The sequence below is a fragment of the Muscardinus avellanarius genome (assembly GCF_963383645.1).
Source record: "Muscardinus avellanarius genome assembly, chromosome: 3".
NCBI classification, from domain to species: Eukaryota; Metazoa; Chordata; class Mammalia; order Rodentia; family Gliridae; genus Muscardinus; species Muscardinus avellanarius.
This window is the reverse complement of record NC_137788.1, coordinates 114,376,644-114,394,740: the sequence shown is the minus strand read 5'-3', so window position 1 is coordinate 114,394,740 and position 18,097 is coordinate 114,376,644. Positions and strand designations below refer to the sequence as shown.

Here is an 18,097-nt window from a genome sequence, read left to right as displayed (position 1 = left end):
CCACTGACTTGGCCAAACCCACAGCCAACACTTTTCTTTTTTTTTTTTTTTTTTTTTTTTTTTTTGGTGGGGGGAAGGATGAGGGTTCTTCAAACCCAAGGGCATTCTACCTCTCAGCTACACCCGCAGCCCCTTTTTATTTTTTGTTTTGAAATAGGACGTCGCTAAGTTGCTGAGGGTTTCACTAAGTTGGTGAGGCTGGCCTGGAACCTGCGATCCTCCTGTCTCAGCCTCCCAAGTGCTGGGATTACAAGTGTGCGCCACCACGCCCGGCTACAACCAACAGTTCTGACAGCAGCACCTCAATGAATCCTCATAACAGCCCCACAACCCAGCTATGAGCCCCCCACCCCGAGGATACTGAGAATCAGAGTGGTGGAGCCATCCCCAAAGCCACACAGCCACCAAGTAAGGATGCCAGGACTGGACCAGGTGTGCCCAGGGTTAAGGCGCTCTCCTAACTTAAGGCCTGGAAGACAGCTGGGCGGAGACCAGAGAAGTGAAGAAGAGGAACCTGCCTGTAATCCTGCAACTTGGGAGGCTGAGATAGGAACGTCACAGGTTCGAAGCCAGCTCTTACAACTTAGCAAGGCTCTCAGAAACTAAGCAAGACCCTGTTTCCAAATGAAAAATAAAAAGGGCTAGAGGTGTAGCTCGGAAGTAGAATGGCTCTGAATTCAATCTCCAGTATTAAAAAAAAAAAAAAAAGTGACAAAGCCAGGCAGGGTGGTGCATGTTTATAATCCCAGCATTCGGGAGGCGGAGGCAGGAGGATTGCGGTTCGCGGACAGCCTCAGCTACTACTTAGTGAGGCCCTGTTTTAAGAGTTGAGACCCTGCTTCAAAATAAAGAATAAAAAATAGGGCTGGGGGTGTAGCTCGGAGGTAGAATGCCCCTGGGTTCCATCCCCAGTACTGCAAGAGGGGGGGGAGGGAGGGGGGGGGGGAGACAGAGAGAGACAGAGAGAGAGACAGAGAGAGAGACAGAGAGAGACCTTCAAGAAACAGAGGACAGGGGAGCCCACAAAAGAAAAGAAGGGACTCTCGGGCTCAGGTTTGCGGGCCTAATCAAAGCCATGCAGGCGTGGCTTCATCTCCTCCAAAACTCACATCATGCCAGTTGCGGTGGCACACACCTGTGGTCACGGTGACTCAGGACGCCGAGGCAGGAGGATTAAAAGTTTGAGGCCAGCCTCCTATCCCTTAGTTTACGAAATAAAAAACGTAAAGGGCTGGGGTGTGGCTGAGTGGTTAAAAAAAAAAAAAAAAAAGTCCCTGGAAAAAAAATAAAACAAGTCATTGGTTTTGCCATTTTACTGGAGCAGCGTGCTCTGCCAGCCTGTGAGGGGTTGTGGGGAGGGCGGGCACGGAAGGGGCACAGAAGCACAAAACCAAGGCTGGGCCGGGGTGAGGGCAGAAGCAAGGGTCAGATGGTCCTGCCTGCAGGGGCGGAGGTGGCTCATGCTGGTCCCTGGCTTTGGGGAAATAAGCCGGCATTTGGGGCTTCCAGCGCTCACCATGAGAAAACAGACGGTACCGACGGACGGCCGGCACCCGGGTTGTGTCTGTCCCCATTACTCTTCATGACACAGGACCTCCTGAGAGAGACTACATCATCACCCCCGTTTCTAGTCCTGGAGACCGTCAACTTCCTGACAAAGCTGCCCAGGGACGGGGACCCGCAGCCCGGCGCCGCTATCCACCGCGAGCCTCACCAAGCCACTTCGAACCTGTGCAATCTTCCTGTCTCAGCCTCCCAAGCACTGGGGTTACAAGCATGTGCCACCTCGCCCAGCCCCAGCACTCTTCTTTTTTTTTTTTTTTTTTTTTGGTGGTACTGGGGTTCCTGGAAGCCCTTCTACCTCCGGGCTACACTCCCAGACCTATTTTTTACATTTTCATTTTGGAAACAGGGTCCCCTAAGCCAGCGCGCGCGGCTGGCTTCGAACCTGCGCGATCCTCCTGTCTCCGCCTCCCAAGCGCGGGGATTACAAGCGTGCGCCACCACACCCGGCTCTCTCTCTCTCTCTCTTTTTTATTTTGTAGTACTGAGGATTGAACCCTGGGGTATTCTACCTCTGAGCTACACTCCCGGTTCTGTTTTTTTTTTTTTTTTTTTTTAGTCTGAGGATGGAACCCAGGGACATTTGACCTCCAAGCTATACCCCCTACCCTATTTTTTATTCTTTATTTTGAAATAGGGCCTAAGTTGAGGAAGGCCTAAGTAGCTGAGGCTGTCCGCGAACTCCGATCCTCCAGTCTCAGCCTCCCGAATGCTGGGATTACAAGCGTGCGCCACCATGTCCAGCTCCCCAGCCCTATTTTTTATTCTTTATTTTGAAACAGGGTCTCACTAAATTGAGGAGGGCCTCACTTTTTTCAGTGTAGCTGAGGCTGACCGTGAACCTGCGATCCTCCTGTCTCAGCCTCCAAGTACTGGGATTACAAGTGTGCACCACCACGCCCAGCTTATTTGTTTATTGAAAGAAGGCATCGGTAAGTTGTTGAGGCTAGCCTGGGTCCTGCAATCCTCCTGTCTCAGCCTCCCAAGTGCTGGAGTTACGGGCGTGCACCACCACTTCCATTTTTAATCCTCCCTGTACCCTCGGCAAGAGAAATTCAGAACCTGCCTTACAGAGAACCAGCTGCCCAAGGCCTCTGAGCTAGGTGGCTGGCACCGCCCCAGAGCCACAGCGAAGCCGGAGGTCTCAGAGGAAGAGGCAACAGAGACCAACGCTTGGTAGAAGCGAGATCCCCAGAGCTGAGTCCTGAGGGACACAGACCCTTGGCATTCCTGGGAGCTACAGTGCTTAGGGAAGGGGATAGGAGAAAGAAACTGAAGCCCGCATGGTGGTGCATACCTGTAATCCCAGAACTTTGGGAGGGTGAGACAGGAGGATCGCAGGTTTGAGGCCAGCCTCAGCAACTTAGTGAGACCCTGTCTCAAAACAAAAAGTAAAGAGGAAAAAAAAAAAGGGCTGGAGGTGTAACTCTGAGGTAGAATGCTCCTGGGCTCAATCTTCAGTACAGGAGGAGGAGGAGGAGGAGGAGGAGGAGGAGGAGGAGGAGGAGGAGGAGGAGGAGGAGGAGGAGGAAGAGGAAAAGAAGAAGAGGAAGAGGAAGAAGGAGGAGGAGGAGGAAACTGAGGACTAAAACCCAGAATTCCTGCTGCATGTTGGCCATTTACAGTGCTGAGTGGCCTTGGGCAAGTGGCATAGCTTCTCTGGGTCTTTGGTCCACAGCTGCCCAGCCTTTCCCACTGGGGCCAGGCCCACCCAGCCGGCACACCCAGCTAGCCACAGAGCTATGATACCACGGCTGCCAACACACCCATGCTCCCAGAGAAGGCCTCCTCTGGGGCTCTGAGCCCTCCAGAGACAGCGGACCCAGCCAGAGCAGCACACTAGCCGGGCCCTCACCTCGGAGAAGCGGTACGGACAGCCCCATCGGCAGTGTCAGCCATTGTCGCATGTGGGAGCTATTTGGAGCGCCCACCAGAAGTCTGAAGAGACAGAAAAAAATGGCTAAGCCCCGAGTCATTCAAGTCAGAAACCTCAAGAAGGAGAAAAGGCTGGCAACACCCCAGCTGGTGGCCTGGCGAGGAGGCAGGCAGGTACCCGCTCCGGGGAAGGTGCTGTTATCAGCACCGCAGACTCCATAGAAACGATGGACTGAGGCCCAGAGAGTTTGGGGGCAGGACTGAAGGTAACCCATCAATAAGGTATGGGCCGGAATTAGCGCCTGGCGTGCAAAGGCTTGCCACCTTCCCCAGGACACCCTGGAGTTCATGGGCCGGTGAGAGGGTCTGCGCGCTGGGCCAGGCAGCCATCTCTATGGGCTTCTCCATCTGAGGCCTGTCTCCCTCCGGCCTGGTATCTGTGAGGTCAAGGGGTGAGTCCAGCCCGCTTCGCCCTGGCGAGGTATGTCCTACGAGCCCGTGCCCCTGTTCATCTGACACTGAGCACCACTCTTGTCCTTTAAGAAAAACGCCAGCAAGCTGACTCAGAAATGACAGATGCCAGCCGGGCATGGTGGCACACGCTTGTAATCCCAACATTTGGGAGGCTGAGACAGGAGGATCGCCGCGTTCACGGACAGCCTCAGCTACTACTTAGTGAGGCCCTTTGCAACTCAGTGAGACCCAGTTTCAAAAACTAAAAAGACTTAAAAATAGGGCTGGGGGTGTCACTCGGAGGTAGAATGCCCCTGGGTTCCATCCCCAGTACCACACCAAATAAAGAACAGATGCCAATTTGCATATTACTTTGCATATAATTTGCGTGTTGTTCATTTAGTCTAACGAGGCTCTGCTCAGAAGATGACTCTGGTTACCTTGTGACCAGGCCTTGAGAGAGAGAGAGAGAGAAATGGCTTCCACGTAGGCAAGCTGGGCTCCCCTGGCACACCCCCCTGACACGGCTACTCTCCCTGGCCCTTGGCCCCTAGCCGGGGGCGTGACTTACCAACAGCCATGGCCCTGGCAATCCAAGCAGGGTGTAAGGGCAAAGAGCCAGCCAGGGTGGCGCAGCCCTGTGATCCTAGCACTTGGGGGCTGAGACAGAAGGATCACAGCTCCAGGACAGCCTCAGCTACTTAGTGAGGCTCTGTTTCCAAATAAAGAATAAGAAATAGGGCTGGGGATGGAGCGCGGAAGTACAATGCCCCTGAGTTCTATCTTCAGTACTGCAAAAAAAAGACCCAGCCAGGGTGGCACACACCTGTGATCTCAGTACTCGGGAGGCTGAGACAGGGGGCATCCTAGGTTCAAAGGCAGCCTCAGTAATTTAGCAAGACCTTGAACAACTTAGACCCTGTTGCCAAATTAAAAAATGAAAAAGGGCTACGGATAAAATTCAGAGATAGAATAGAATGCCCATGGGTTCAATACCTAGTACCATGAGAGAGAGAGAGAGAGAGAGAGAGAGAGAGAGAGAGAGAGAGAGAGAGAGAGAGAGAGAGAGAGAGAGACACGCACTTTTGAGCTGGGCGTGGTGGCACCTGCTTGTAATCCCAGCATTCGGAAGGCTGAGACAGGGAGGATCACAGTTTGTGGATAGCCTCAGCTACTTAGTGAGGCCCTTTGCAACTCAGTGAAACCCAGTTTCAAAATAAAGAATAAAAAATAGGGCTGGGGGTGTAGCTTGGAGGTAGAATGCCCTGGGTTCCATCCCCAATACCGAAAAAAAAAAAAAAAAGGTCCTTTTGAATTCTAGAAAGCAACCTCATCTCGAGTCTTGAAGGCAAACTTGTGTTCGCCTGGCGACTCTCTGACTCTGTGGTCTGTCCCAGGTGGGTCTGGGCTGGCCCTCTCCCTGCAGCTCCATGCTCTTGGCCTCTTTCTGTGTGGTCGTCATGTGTCCCTGTCCTTCCTCCAGCCTCTGGCCTGGCCCGTGGGTTTATTTTGGTTCACCCTCCACCTGTCTGATCTGCAGGCCCGCACCCAGTTGGCTGTGCCTAGGCCGCAGAGTGCCAAGGCTGAGCGCAGAACAACTGGCCCATGAGTTAGAAACTCCAGAAGTCCAGGCCAGGCTACCGCCGCGGGGCTGCCTTCCAGGGACCATCCACCCCCTCTCACTGATACACTGAGACCCATCCAGAAACACGAGTGGGGAGCTGGTCACTTGGGGTGGGGCCATTTTAGCTGGGCATGGCAGTACGTGCCTGCCTATAATCTCCAGACTTGGGAGGCTGAGACAGGAGGATTGCCGATTCCATGCCAGCCTCAGCAGCTTAACAAGACCCTCAGTAACTTATGAAGACCCTGTTTCAAAATAAAAAATAATAATAAAAAATAAGCCGGGTGTGGTGGCACACACTTGTAATCCCAGCATTCGAGAGGCTGAGACAAGAGGATCACAGTTTGAGGACAGCCTCAGCTACTTAGTGAAGCCCTTTGCAACTCAGTGATCCCCTGTTTCAAAATAAAGAATGAAAATAGGGCTGGGGGTATATCTCAGAGGTAGAGTGCCCCTGGGTTCCATCCCCAGTGCTGCAAAAATAAACAAATAAATAAATAAGTAAGTAAAATAAAAATAAATAAAAAGGGCTGTGTGGCCAGGCATGGTGGCGCACGCTTGTAATTCCCACGCTTGGGAGGCAGAGACAGGAGGATCACGCAGGTTCGAAGCAGGCCATGCTGGCTTGAGAGACCCTGTTTCCAAATAAAAAAAAGCACAAAAATAGGTCTGGGAGTGTAGCCCGGAGATAGAAGGGTCTCCGGGAACCCCAGTACCACCAAAAAAAAAAAAAAAAAAAAGGCTAGGTGGAGGCAGGTGTTGGTGGCGCATGCTTGTAATCCCAGTACGTGGGCGGCTGAGACAGGAGGATCGCACAGGTTCAAAGCCAGCCTCAGCTACTTAGTGAGGCTCTCAGAAACTTAGTGAGACCCTGTTTCCAAATAAAATATAAATTAGGTCCAGAAGTGTAGCCTGGAGGTAGAAAGCCCCTGGGTTCCACCCCCAGTAACAAAAAAAAGGGGGGCTGGCTGGGCAGCATTGTAGCTTGGAGGTTGAATGTCCCTGGATTGGAAGGAAGGAAGGAAGGAAAGGTAAGGTTCACATGTGGTCAGCTCCTCCAGGCCTTGGCGACTGTGGGGCATGTCCGCTCACATGCATTCATTCTGGAACCTCTGGGTGCAGTTTTTTTTTTTTTTTTTTTTTCTGTTTTAGAATGGAACCTAGGGGTATTCTACCTCTGAGCTCCACCCCCAGTCCTATTTTTTAGTCTTTATTTGGAAACAAGGTCTCACCAAGTTGCAGAAGGCCTCACTAAGTAGCTGAGGCTGGCCACGAACCACCATCCTCCTGTCTCAGCCTCCTGAATGCTGGGATCACAAGCGTGCGCCACCACGCCCGGCTCAGGTGCCGCCTTCTAATGACTACTCTAATAAAAGCAACCGCTGGCAGACACCGAGGCTGAGTGCCCAGTTCTGTGCAGCACGCTACGCTATGGTTAGGGGTTTGGGATCTCCTTGGACTATCTGAAGAAACAGGATCCGTAAACTCCCTGAGGACCCCCACCACGGGTATGCCGAGTCAGGATCGGAATACAGGTCCCAGTCCCTTAACCACTGCATTAGGCCATCTGTGCCCATTAAAACAGCCTCTGGGAAGAACACCAGGTCTTCAGGGCCGGGGTTAGAGTTCTGAGCACCTGACAGTCTACCAACTATCAAATCCAGCACTGTCCCTCCTCGATGAGCTGCAGTCCCAGCAACTTAGCTCCTCTCCTCTTCCCTCCCCGCCCCTGCCTGGCCTGCACATCACAGGAACTTCAAGCTACAGAACACATCCGGTGGGCTCTGCCCCCTCCACACCAGTTCCCAGTGTCCTCCGCCTCCTCCAGGGAGCCTCCCCAAGGTCCCCATCCCTCCTCGCGCCACCCAGCACCTGCGTCATGGACCAGTCCAGCCAGGTGGAGGCCGCCCGGAGATGCCGCTGCGATGGCACACGACCCAGAATCAGATTACAACGTGCTGGAGAAAGGAAAGAAAGAAGGGCTGATCTCCCCCCCCCCCCCACCATCCAGTACTGGGGATGGAACCCAGGAGCATTCTACCACCAAGCTATGCCCCTGCCCTATTTTTTAAAATTTTTATTTTTTTAATAATTTATTTGGAAACAGGGTCTAAGTTGCTGAGAGCCTCACTAAGTAACTGAGGCTGGCTTTTTTTTTTTTTTTTTTTTTTGGTGGTACTGGGGTTCCTGGAAGCCCTTCTACCTCCGGGCTACACTCCCAGTCCTACTTTTACATTTTTATTTGGAAACAGGGTCTCCTAAGCCAGCGCGCGGGGCTGGCTTCGAACCTGCATGATCCTCTTGTCTCTCTGCCTCCCAAGCGCGGGGATTACAAGCGTGCGCCACCATGCCCGGCTTGAGGCTGGCTTTGAACCTGCACAATCCTCCTGTCTCAGCCTCCCAAGTACTGAGATTACAAGCGTGCGCCACCACACCTGGCTTCCTCTTTGTGTGTGTGTGTGTGGGGGGGGGTACTGGGGGTGGAACCCAGGGGCTTTCTACCTCCAGGCTATACTCCCAGACCCATTTTATATTTTATTTGGAAACAGGGTCTCACTAAGTTGCTGAGAGCCTCACTAAGTAGCTGAGGCTGGCTTCGAACCTGTGCGATCCTCCTGTCTCAGCCTCCCAAGCACGGGGATTACAAGTGTGCACCACCACGCCCAGCCTCTCTTTATTTTTTGAAACAGGGTTTCACTGAGTTGCAAAGGGCCTTGGTAAGTAGCTGAGGCTGTCCACGATCCTCCGTCTTCGCCTCCCAAATGCTGGGATTACAAGTGTGCGCCACCACACCCGGCTTATTTTTAAGCTAGAGAAAGGGAGCCCACAGAGCCAAGGAACTTGACAGGGCTTTCACAAAGCAGGACACTTCCTGGGAAGCCAAGGTGGTGGCCCCAACTGTAATCCCAGGATTTGGGAAGCTTAGACCCAAGGATTGTAGGTTGCAGGTTGGAGGCCAGCCTCAGCTATTTTTATTTGATAACAGGATCTCACCAGGTTACTGAGGAGCAACCTAGTGAGATCCTGTTACCAAATAAAAAATAAAAATAGGGCTGGGGGCTGTAGCTCGGAGGTAGAACACCACTAGATTCAATTCTCAATATCAAAAAAGAGGGGAGGAAGCTGGGTATGATGGTGTATACTTGTAATCCCAGCATTTGGGAGGCTAAGACAGGAGGATCTGGGTTCCAGGACAGCCTCAGCTACTTAGTGAAACCCTTTGCAACTCAATAAAACCCTGTTTCAAAATAAAGAAATAAGTTGCCGGGCGTGGTGGCGCACGCTTGTAATCCCCACGCTTGGGAGGCAGAGACAGGAGGATGACGCAGGTTCAAAGCCAGTGCACTGGCTTAAGAGACCCTGTTTCCAAATAAAAATACAAAAATGGGTCTGGGAGTGTAGCCCAGAAGTAGAAGGGCTTCCAGGAACCCCAGTACCACCAAAAAAAAGAAAAAAGAGAAAAGAAAAGAAAAAGTCAGGTATGGTGGCCCACACTTATAATCCCAGTACTTAGGAGGCCGAGACAGGAGGATCTCACAGGTTCAAAGCCAGCCTCAGCTACTTAGTGAGGCTCTCAGCAACTTAGTGAGACCCTGTTTCCAAATAAAGTAAAAATGGTTCTGGAAGTATAGCCCGGAGGTAGAAAGGCCCTGGGTTCCATCCTCAATACCACTAAATTAATTAATTAATTAATTAATTAATTAAAAATAGGGCTGGGGGTGTAGCTCAGAGGTAAAATGCCCCTGGGTTCCATCCCTAGTACTGCAAAATAAATAAATAAATAAATAAATAAATAAATAAATAAATAAATAAAATAGGGCTGGGAATGTAGCTTGGAGGTAGAATGCCCCTGCGTTCAACCCCCCCACCCCCCGCCAGTACTACCAAAAAAAAAAAAAATAGAGCCAGGCGTGGTGGCACATGCTTGTAATCCCCGCGCTTGGGAGGCGAAGACAGGAGTATCATGCAGGTTCAAAGCCAGCCGCACTGGCTTAAGAGACCCTATTTCCAAAAATAAAAGAGGTCTGGGAGTGTAGCCCGGGGGTAGAAGGGTTTCCAGGAACCCCAGTACCACCAAAAAAAATATATATATATATATGCAATTTGGGTTGGGGGTGCAGCATAGTAGCATAGTGGTAGAGTGCTTGGTTGGTGTGCACAAGGCCCTGGGTTCCATCCCCAGCAGGGAAGAGAGAGAGAGGAGGGAGAAGGGAAGGAAGGAAGGAAGGAAGGAAGGAAGGAAGGAAGGAAGGAGAGAGAGAGAAAGAAAACTTATCCAGCAGCTGTAGGCAAGATAAAAGGATCCTGGGTCAAAACAAAGGCCAGAGTTGAGAGCTCGATGCCCGCCTACCAGCAGGGCCCACCTGGCCATGGCTTCCTGGCTGGAGGCAGACCTGAGCGCCACCTACTTCAGGACCCCTGGAATGCAAAGCCATCCAGGACTCAACAGAGGCCCTGGCCTTCCCCTTCGGTCAGTCGGTCAGTCCACAAGGGAGCTGGGCCTGGCCCCTGCCCCTCCTCCTGCCTCTCAGACCCCGGCTGAGCTCCCAGGAGTGTGGGGCAGCAGCGGGGCCTCAAAACCCATTAGCCTCCTCCAGACTGTCCTCACCAGAAGAAAAGGCACTAGAATTTTCCTCTCCACAGCTCCTGAGAACAGCACCGTCTTAGAATTCCTCACCCTCATTATTTAAAGAGGATGTGACTTTCTTCTCTCTCTCTCTCCCTCTGGGATTTTGAAAGAAAAAAGAAAAACAGCTACCAACGAACGCCCTGGTCTTCCCGTCACCGAGCCGAGTGAAGAGGTATTCATCAGTGCAGAGACGCCCTCACCACACGCACACCTACACGCACAGGACACGTGCACGCGCATTTCTCTCCCCGAAATGTGTTTCACCAATAACTGCAGCAGAACACATGCCTCTCTATTCTGATTTTACATTTTTCCATCCGGGTCTCAGATTCACTACACGGGTTACTCGAATTTCTTTCTTTTTTTTTTTTTTTTTTTTCCAAAGCAGATCTTTTGATGATGGCCTCAAAATACCCCTTCTTAAAAGAAAAATAAGGCCAGGGAATAGCTTTCTTTCTTTCTTTTTTTTTTTTTTTTTTTTTTTTTTTGCGGGTCTGGGGATGGAACCCAGGGGCATTCGACCTCTGAGGTACACCCCCTGCCCTGTTTTTTATTCTTTCTTTTGAAACCGGGTCTCACTGAGTTGCAGAGGGCCTCACTAAGTAGCTGAGGCTGTCCGCGAACCGTGATCCTCCGGGTCTCAGCCTCCTGAATGCTGGGATTACAAGCATGCGCCACCACGCCCGGCTCCAGGGAATAGCTTTCTAATCAGCCTGTGCGGGAGCCAACTGCCCCACAGTTATGCTCGCCCCCCCCCCCACACCAGTGAGCACCACCTGCGGGGAAGAAAAGTCTGGATGTATTCAGAAGTCTGTCCCCCCAGGAGAGTTATAAATAGTGCGAAGGAAAGCACGCATAAAAAGTTATCTGTCCCCCACTTTGGGTTACAAATGTGTGACTCGGTTACTGATGTCCACAAAAATTATAAATATATTTATCACCATCCTGGGTGGGGGAGGTTAAAGGCTTGATTTCACACCCCCGGGACCTGCTGGCCCTCCCCAGAGCCAATACACAGGGTGACGATAAAACGGACCCAGGCCCCTTGGTGGCTGGCTCTGCGGCTACCTCCATAACATGTCTAAAAACTGAAGCTATCAATGCCCCAGGGATCTTTGGGAAAGCACCAGCGTATGCTCCCCACAGCCACCTGCCCCTCCAAGAGCACCCAGAGGGTGCGGGCGTCCTCGGTGCCCTTGGTCACCCAGCCTCACCCAACCACTGCACTGTCTTTGTGTAAACAGGACCTCCTGGCCCTGGGGGTGCGGTGCATCTCAACTGACAGTTCTTGCCTAGTATGCTCAAGACCAAATAAATAAAACCACTGGGATATGATTATTCATTGCAGCTAGGAGCTGGGGATAGGGCCCCGACCCCTGCGTGGTCATCAAAAAGACCAGCAACCAAGCCGGGCGTGGTGGCGCTCGCTTGTAACCCCAGCATTCAGGAGGCTGAGACGGGAGGATCGCGGTTCGCGGACAGCCTCAGCTACTTAGTGAGGCCCTCTGCAACTCAGCGAGACCCAGTTTCCAAATAAAGAATAAAAAATCGGGCAGGGGGATATAGCTCGGAGGTCGAATGCCCCTGGATTTCATCCCCAGTACTGAAAAAAAAAAAAAAAAGGCAACAAGTTGGTCCTGGCCTGAGGGTCACCATGCTCTCTGAAGAGGGAATGGCCAGGTGCTGGGCCCCTCTGGACGTGCAGGGATGTCAGATGATGTGTGTCATCGGGGCGGCCTCTCCCGAGCTGTCCTGAAGAAGGAAAGCTGACTGGAAGTAAGGAAAGAAGCCACTCACAGGAGCAGGCAGAGCAGCCTGGGTACCAGTCTCCACACAGACTCCTCTGTCTGCGGCCCCGGGTTACCCCGGCAACCGGCCAGCAAGGGCTGCAGGGGGAGGGGAGGGCAGGAAGTTGGAGAGGCGGGCAAGAGGGGCTCCAAGCCAGCAGAGGATGGGCCGTGAAGTGGTTTGAGGTTGTACAAACAAGGTCACCCTGCTGGATCAGCTGGTCCCAGCCTCCTGCCCGAGGCCAGAAGGTCCTGAAACGGCCAGCTGCACACAGGCACCATCTCGGCTGCTTAAAAGATGGCAGGGCAGGTGGAGAGCTGGCCAGGCCCAGCCTGAACTCTGGACACAGTGGACAGAGGACAGTTTACAGACATGGAGGTAGAACCAGCTCTGGAAAAATAAAAATACAAAGCAGGCAGAACAGTTCCCCCAGCCCTCCTTGCTCTAGCCCTGATAGAGGGGCCCTGATGGATAGAGAGAGCATCACTGGGACCTGTAGATCTGGCCTGTCATGGCGCCTAAATCTCCAGAGAGAAGCCAGGCGTGGTGGCGCACACTTGTAATCCCACCATTTGGGAGGCTGAGACAGGAAGATCCAGAATCGCGGACAGCCTCCGCTACTTAGTGAGGCCCTTTGCAACTTGGTGAGACCCTGTTTAAAAAAAAAAAAAAGAATAAAAAAATAGGGAGTGGGGGTATAGCTCAGAGGTAGAATGCCTCTGGGTTCCATCCCCAGTATCACAAAATAAATAAATATCCAGAGTAAATCACCTACTTCAATTCTTAAAAAAAAAAAAAAAAAAAAAAAACTGGACTCCTCATTCTGGTTAGGGGTCTTATGAGGAACGGGGGCAGTGGCAAATGTCTATAATCCCCGCACTTGAGAGGCAGAGACAGGAGGATCGTGCAGGTTCGAAGCCAGCCGTGCTGGCTTAAGAGACCCTGTTTCCAAGTAAAAATATAAAAATAGGTCTGGGAGTGTAGCCCGGAGTTAGAAGGGCTTCCAGGGACCCCAGTACCACCAAAAACAAACAAACAAAAAAACAAAATGAATGATAAAAATAGGGCTGGGGGCGTAGCTCAGAGGTAGGATGCCCTTGAGTTCAAGTTTCAGTACCAAAAAAAAAAAAAAAAAAAAAGGAAAGAAGGAAGGAAGGAAGGAAGGAAGGAAGGAGTCTATCAGGGCAATCCCAGCGCCGCCTGGCACTGAGCCCCACCTCTCCACTCTGGGCTGAAAGCTCTGTGCTCCCAGCGAACTCCTGCCCGAGTCCATCGCCTACAGCCTGGAAGGTGGGAGCGGGGATCGTTCTGTCCTGATTTCTCAACCTCCTCACGCTGCTTTTGCATTCACTTTGAACATGCTTAGGGTATATGTCATCTTCCTTTTTTTTTTTTTTTTTTTTCCAAGAGACCTGGGCCTGCGTGGTGGATTCCTTTCCCAGCCACAGATATCAGCCAAAGATAGGCGACCAGAAAAGCCACAACCCCTTTGAAATAAAAACAAGAGAGCTCAAAGCAGCCGCACAGGCACACGGCTGGTACATTTTCAATCATTTAGAGGAGGAACAAAGTGTGTCCCCTGTGAGCGGTGCAAGCTGCCGGAGATGCAGAATTACCCAAACTGAGCCGGGCACGGTGGCACACGCTTGGCATCCCAGCACCTGGGAGGCTGAGACGGGAGGATCACACGGGTTCAAAGCCAGCCTCAGCTACTGAGTGAGGGTCTCAGCAACTCAGTGAGACCCTGTTTCCAAATAAAGAATACAATATAGGGCTGGGGGTGTCACTCAAGGGTAGAATGCCCCTGGGTTCCACATCCAGTACCAAAAAAAAAAAAAACTTGGCCGGGCGTGGTGGCGCACACTTGTAATCCCCGCGCTTGGGAGGCAGAGACAGGAGGATCACGCAGGTTCGAAGCCAGCTGCGTGCGCTGGCTTAGGAGACCCTGTTTCCAAATATAGGTCTGGGAGTGTAGCCCGGAGGTAGAAGGGCTTCCAGGAACCCCGATACCACCAAAAAAAAAAAAAAATACCCAAACTGATAGGGGCGCCTGCAGTCACCCCCCGATCCATCCTCCCACTTTGAAACCACTCAGCAAAGCCAATCAGACCCACGAGTTCCCCAGCAAAACATTATTACCACACCTCTGGCTGGGCCTGGGGCCCCTGAGTATCTCTGAGCTCTCTCTTATCCTTTTTTTTTTTTTATTTTTATTTTTTCTGACCCAAACACTCTTGTCACAGAGCTCACTTCCTTCATGAAGCTGGGGACAGATGCTCAGCTCCCTCACCACAGACCCAAGTTTAAGGGTGGCCTCCAGCCAGCTCCGCCCCTCCTCAACACTTATCCCCTTGGTTTACAAATCTGTTACCAACTAATTCTGTTTTTCCTTTTTTTCTTTCTTTTTTTTTTTTATACTGGGGATAGAACCCAGGGCCATTCTACCTCCAAGCTCCACCCCCAGCTCTATTTTTTAGTCTTTATTTGGAAACGGGGTCTCACTGAGTTTCCGAGGGCCTCACTGAGTAGCTGAGGCTGTCCTCGAACCGTGATCCTCCTGTCTCAGCCTCCCGAATGCTGGGATTACAAGCCTGTGCCACCACGCCCGGCAACCAACTAATTCTAGAGGCAGAGTTAGGTCTCAGGTGGAAAGGCCGGCTCATCTCTCTCCCTTTCCACATCCTCAGTATCAGTAACCATCTGCTCCCAGCCTGGTTTATTGAGCGGGTACTATAAGGCGCGCCTTAGTCCACCAGGCTCAATTGCAAGTGACAAAACAGACTCCAGCCCTGATTCTTTGACACGCTCCCACTCCCCCAGGAGAAGCAGGGCCACTCATCCCCATGGCAGGGGTCTGCGGGGCCTGGCACATGGGAGACACCCAGTTGACTCCAAATATGGGTGGGGGGCCGAGGTGCAGGTGGAAGCCAGCCCGGCTCTTCCCCTGGCCAGCCAGCCCTGGCTGGGGAAACAGGAACTTCTCAGCTGCTCCCCCTGGGTCAGAGGGTCAGAAGTTAAGGAGCCAGGGAAGCCCAGCATCCCAGGTGCCTTCGTGAGCCAACAGCCTGCCTCCCCCAGCTCCAGCCCCTCTCCCCTAGAGGGGGTGACACCTGCCCCACAGGGAAGCCCCTGGGGCCCCTAGCCTTTGGGCCTCATTGGCTTCCTCCAGCGAGGGCTTCTGGCCCCCAGGGAGTGACTGGGGAGACCCCAGGGCTTTGCCCAGGATGGCCACTAGCCAGCCCCATCTCTAGAGCAGCGGGAGAGCTGGTTCTGAGAAGGTAGGGACCTGCAGTCTGGGAGGCTCATTACCAGAAATGACTAAGTGAGCCGCTTACAGGGGAAACCCGCTCCTTCTGCTCACGGCTGCCTCCGAGGGCTCTCCCCGGAGCTCTTTAAACCATGCCGGGAGGCTTCCCAGGGCTGCCCTCCGCTGGGCGGCCTCCACGGAGCAGCCGGGTCCCTGGAGGACCCTCTGCCTGGAAGTCTAGGTACTGGCTATTAGGATTCTCTGACAGGTCCGCCCCACCCGATTCCAGGGCCCGGGAGAGGCTGCCCATCCCCGGTTGGGCGAGCGAGGTGCTGGGAACGGGAAATCCGATCAGCAGCTCCTAGGTTTTTGCGGCTGGATCTCAACAAGGAATGTGACGGTCTCGCAACAGCTGTGCCCTGCCTGAAACAAGCTCTATTTGAAACCTCCAACAGCTGAACCCCGCCGGCCAGCCAGCCCAGCCAGCCCCTGCCCGGAACGACGAATACAAAGAGAAACCCAAGCAATGAGCAGGCACACGCACAAGTACACAGACATGTGTATGCACGCGTGCACACACACACCAACAAATTGGGGCTGAGAGGTATGGGGGGGGGCGGTTGTCCAGGGATCCCCCAGATTGCCCAGCCTTCCAGCCTGCAGCAGGAAAGCTCTCGTGCAAGAGAAACGTCCACAGAAAACTGCCTTTCTCGGTCTCCATTCCCTCCTGGAAGCCCCCTCCTCCTCCTGGGGGGCTGGGCTAGGCGCCAGAGCGATGGGCAGCACCCCCAAAAGCCAGTGCCTGCTGCTCCCCACGGGGCACACACTCACACAAGCCCTCGTCTTTATGGATCCCCAGGAGAAGGAGCCGGGAGGGAGGGGAGAGCCGGGGCTGAGCTGGGGACCACGGGGCAAGCCCCCCCGCATCCCTCCATCCCGCGCAGAGCGCCCCGCCCCCGCCCAGGCCGCTACGAGGCGGCGCCCATCCGCTCTGCCCGGGTAACACCTGTAGCCATTTTTTATCAGGGGATGTTTATGAGGCCGCGGCGGGTTTATTCTGAGTCCTCGCTCCCGAGAGAGGGGACTGCTGATTTCCTCTGCTGTTTTTGCCCCCGATACCCTGGGGATTCGCGGGTGCTTTAGAAACTTGGGTGAAGAAGGAGAAGACAGCCAGCAAGGGACTTGGGGCATGGAATCCCCACCCCCCACTCAGACATTTATTTCTTTTTTATCCTGGGGAAATGGAGTGAGGAGCGGGGGGGGGGGGGGGAGTCACAGGAGCTGGCAAACGCATCACGGCAAAGCGTAATTAATTGGTGCGTTAAGCTGCTGGGTTATGCTTTAGTACAAGTGAGCTGGGGGGGACGATTCCTCAGAAGGGATCCTTTAATCCTCTCTAACAGAGTTTGCAAATTAGACACAGTGCGCTGTCCCCCCTCGGATGGAAACGAGGAATGAATTCTCCCGGGATCACGAAGGGAAACCATGGGAAGTTAGTGTCCATATAACTGAGCTGACGCCTCTGCCCACCACCACCACCTCTCGCTCCCAATCTCTCTCTCTCTCTCTCTCTCTCTCTCTCTCTCTCTCTCTCTCTCTCTCTCTCTCTCTCTCTCTCCCTACATATTCCTTTTGTTCAAGGTATAAAGAGAAACCACAGCCCCTACCTTTGAGTACAAACCCCAAGACAGCTCGGTCTCTATCACCATAACAACAATTCCAAACATCCCAAAAATCAGAGCATAGTCGCTAAGCCGCTTTCTCTTTTCGAACAGGGCCCTCCTGTGTCCCAGCTTATAGCCAATGTTTTGGTTTTTCCGCTTGTTGGCTTTGGGGAAGGTGGTGCCGCTGGTAGCGGTGCTGGCGTGCTGGTGGTTGTGGGTGGCGTTGGGGTGGTGGAGCAGGGTCTGGTGGGCATGGTTGTCCTCCCGGGAGGAGATGATGATCTCCGGGGGGTTGCCGGGGCTGAAGAGCTGGAGGGGTTGACCCTCGGGCTCAGCCTCAATGAGGTTCCTGCGGGAAGCACTGAGGCGGCTGAGGGGCTTCATGACCCCGCCGCTGTACTTGCAGGAACTCATGGCAATCTCCGTGAAGGGGTTGCTGTCCCGCCGGTGCACCAGGGGGCTGGCTTGCCGGTGCCGGCTGCCTCCGCCGGGCCCACTTGTGGCTGTGGAATTTGGAGAGTGGCCAAGCAAGTGGTCATTGAGATTGAGCTGGCTTCCCTGCCTGGAGGAAGGGTGGAGGATGGCGGTGGAGTTGGCCGAAGGAGGGGCCCTGAAAGCCGTGGGAGAGGAGGGCAGCAGGCCCGGGTGGGCAAGTTGGCTCTGGAGTTGGGTGAGCTGAGACAGGGGATGAGGAGGCTGTGGCTGCTGCTGCGGCTGCTGCTGCTGCTGCGGCTGCTGCTGCTGCTGTTGGAGCTGTGGAGGCTGAGGCTGAGGCTGCAGCGAGGGTCCCGGGGGCTGCTGGGGGGCTGCTGCTGCTGCTGTTGCTGCTGCTGCAGGCGGTGGCGGCGGCGGCTGCTGCTCATCCCCAGAGGATGGACAGGGGCACTTGGGGTCTTCATCCAGATCCCCCACCCCCGAGTCATGAAAGTGCCCAGAAGTGTCCATCTTGGGGCCTGGCTGGATTCCCTGCAGCACAGCCCCCCACCCCAAAGCCACCCTCGCTCCAAAGATGTCCTCAAAGAAAGCCAGGCATCCAAGCTCCCCCACCAGGGTGTCTTGGCTGCAGTCCTCTCTTTCTCTCTGGCTGGCTTCGTTTCTCCGGGGCTCCTGGAGTCCACGCTCCTGGATCAACTAAGAATGCATTGTGCCGGGGCGCCTGGAGAAGGGGCCGGCGGCCAGGAGAACTCCGTGTCAGGAGGTGGTCCTCGGGAGCGTGTGAGGCCAGGCTCAGCTCCACTCCGCGCTGGCTCAAT

The 18,097-nt window shown here is 53.6% G+C and overlaps 1 protein-coding gene across 1 annotated transcript in view; it reads right to left on the bottom strand.

Moving 5' to 3' along the window:
• KCNN3 (potassium calcium-activated channel subfamily N member 3) overlaps positions 1-17,789 on the bottom strand; it is a gene marked incomplete at both ends in the record, with an annotated part of 172,926 nt that extends 155,137 nt beyond the window's left edge. Inside the window, 3 exon segments of the mRNA XM_080693038.1 lie at positions 16,848-17,644; positions 17,647-17,696; positions 17,698-17,789. Coding sequence (XP_080549164.1) covers positions 16,848-17,644; positions 17,647-17,696; positions 17,698-17,789 — 939 coding nt within the window.
• Between the last annotated feature and the right edge of the window lie 308 nt (positions 17,790-18,097).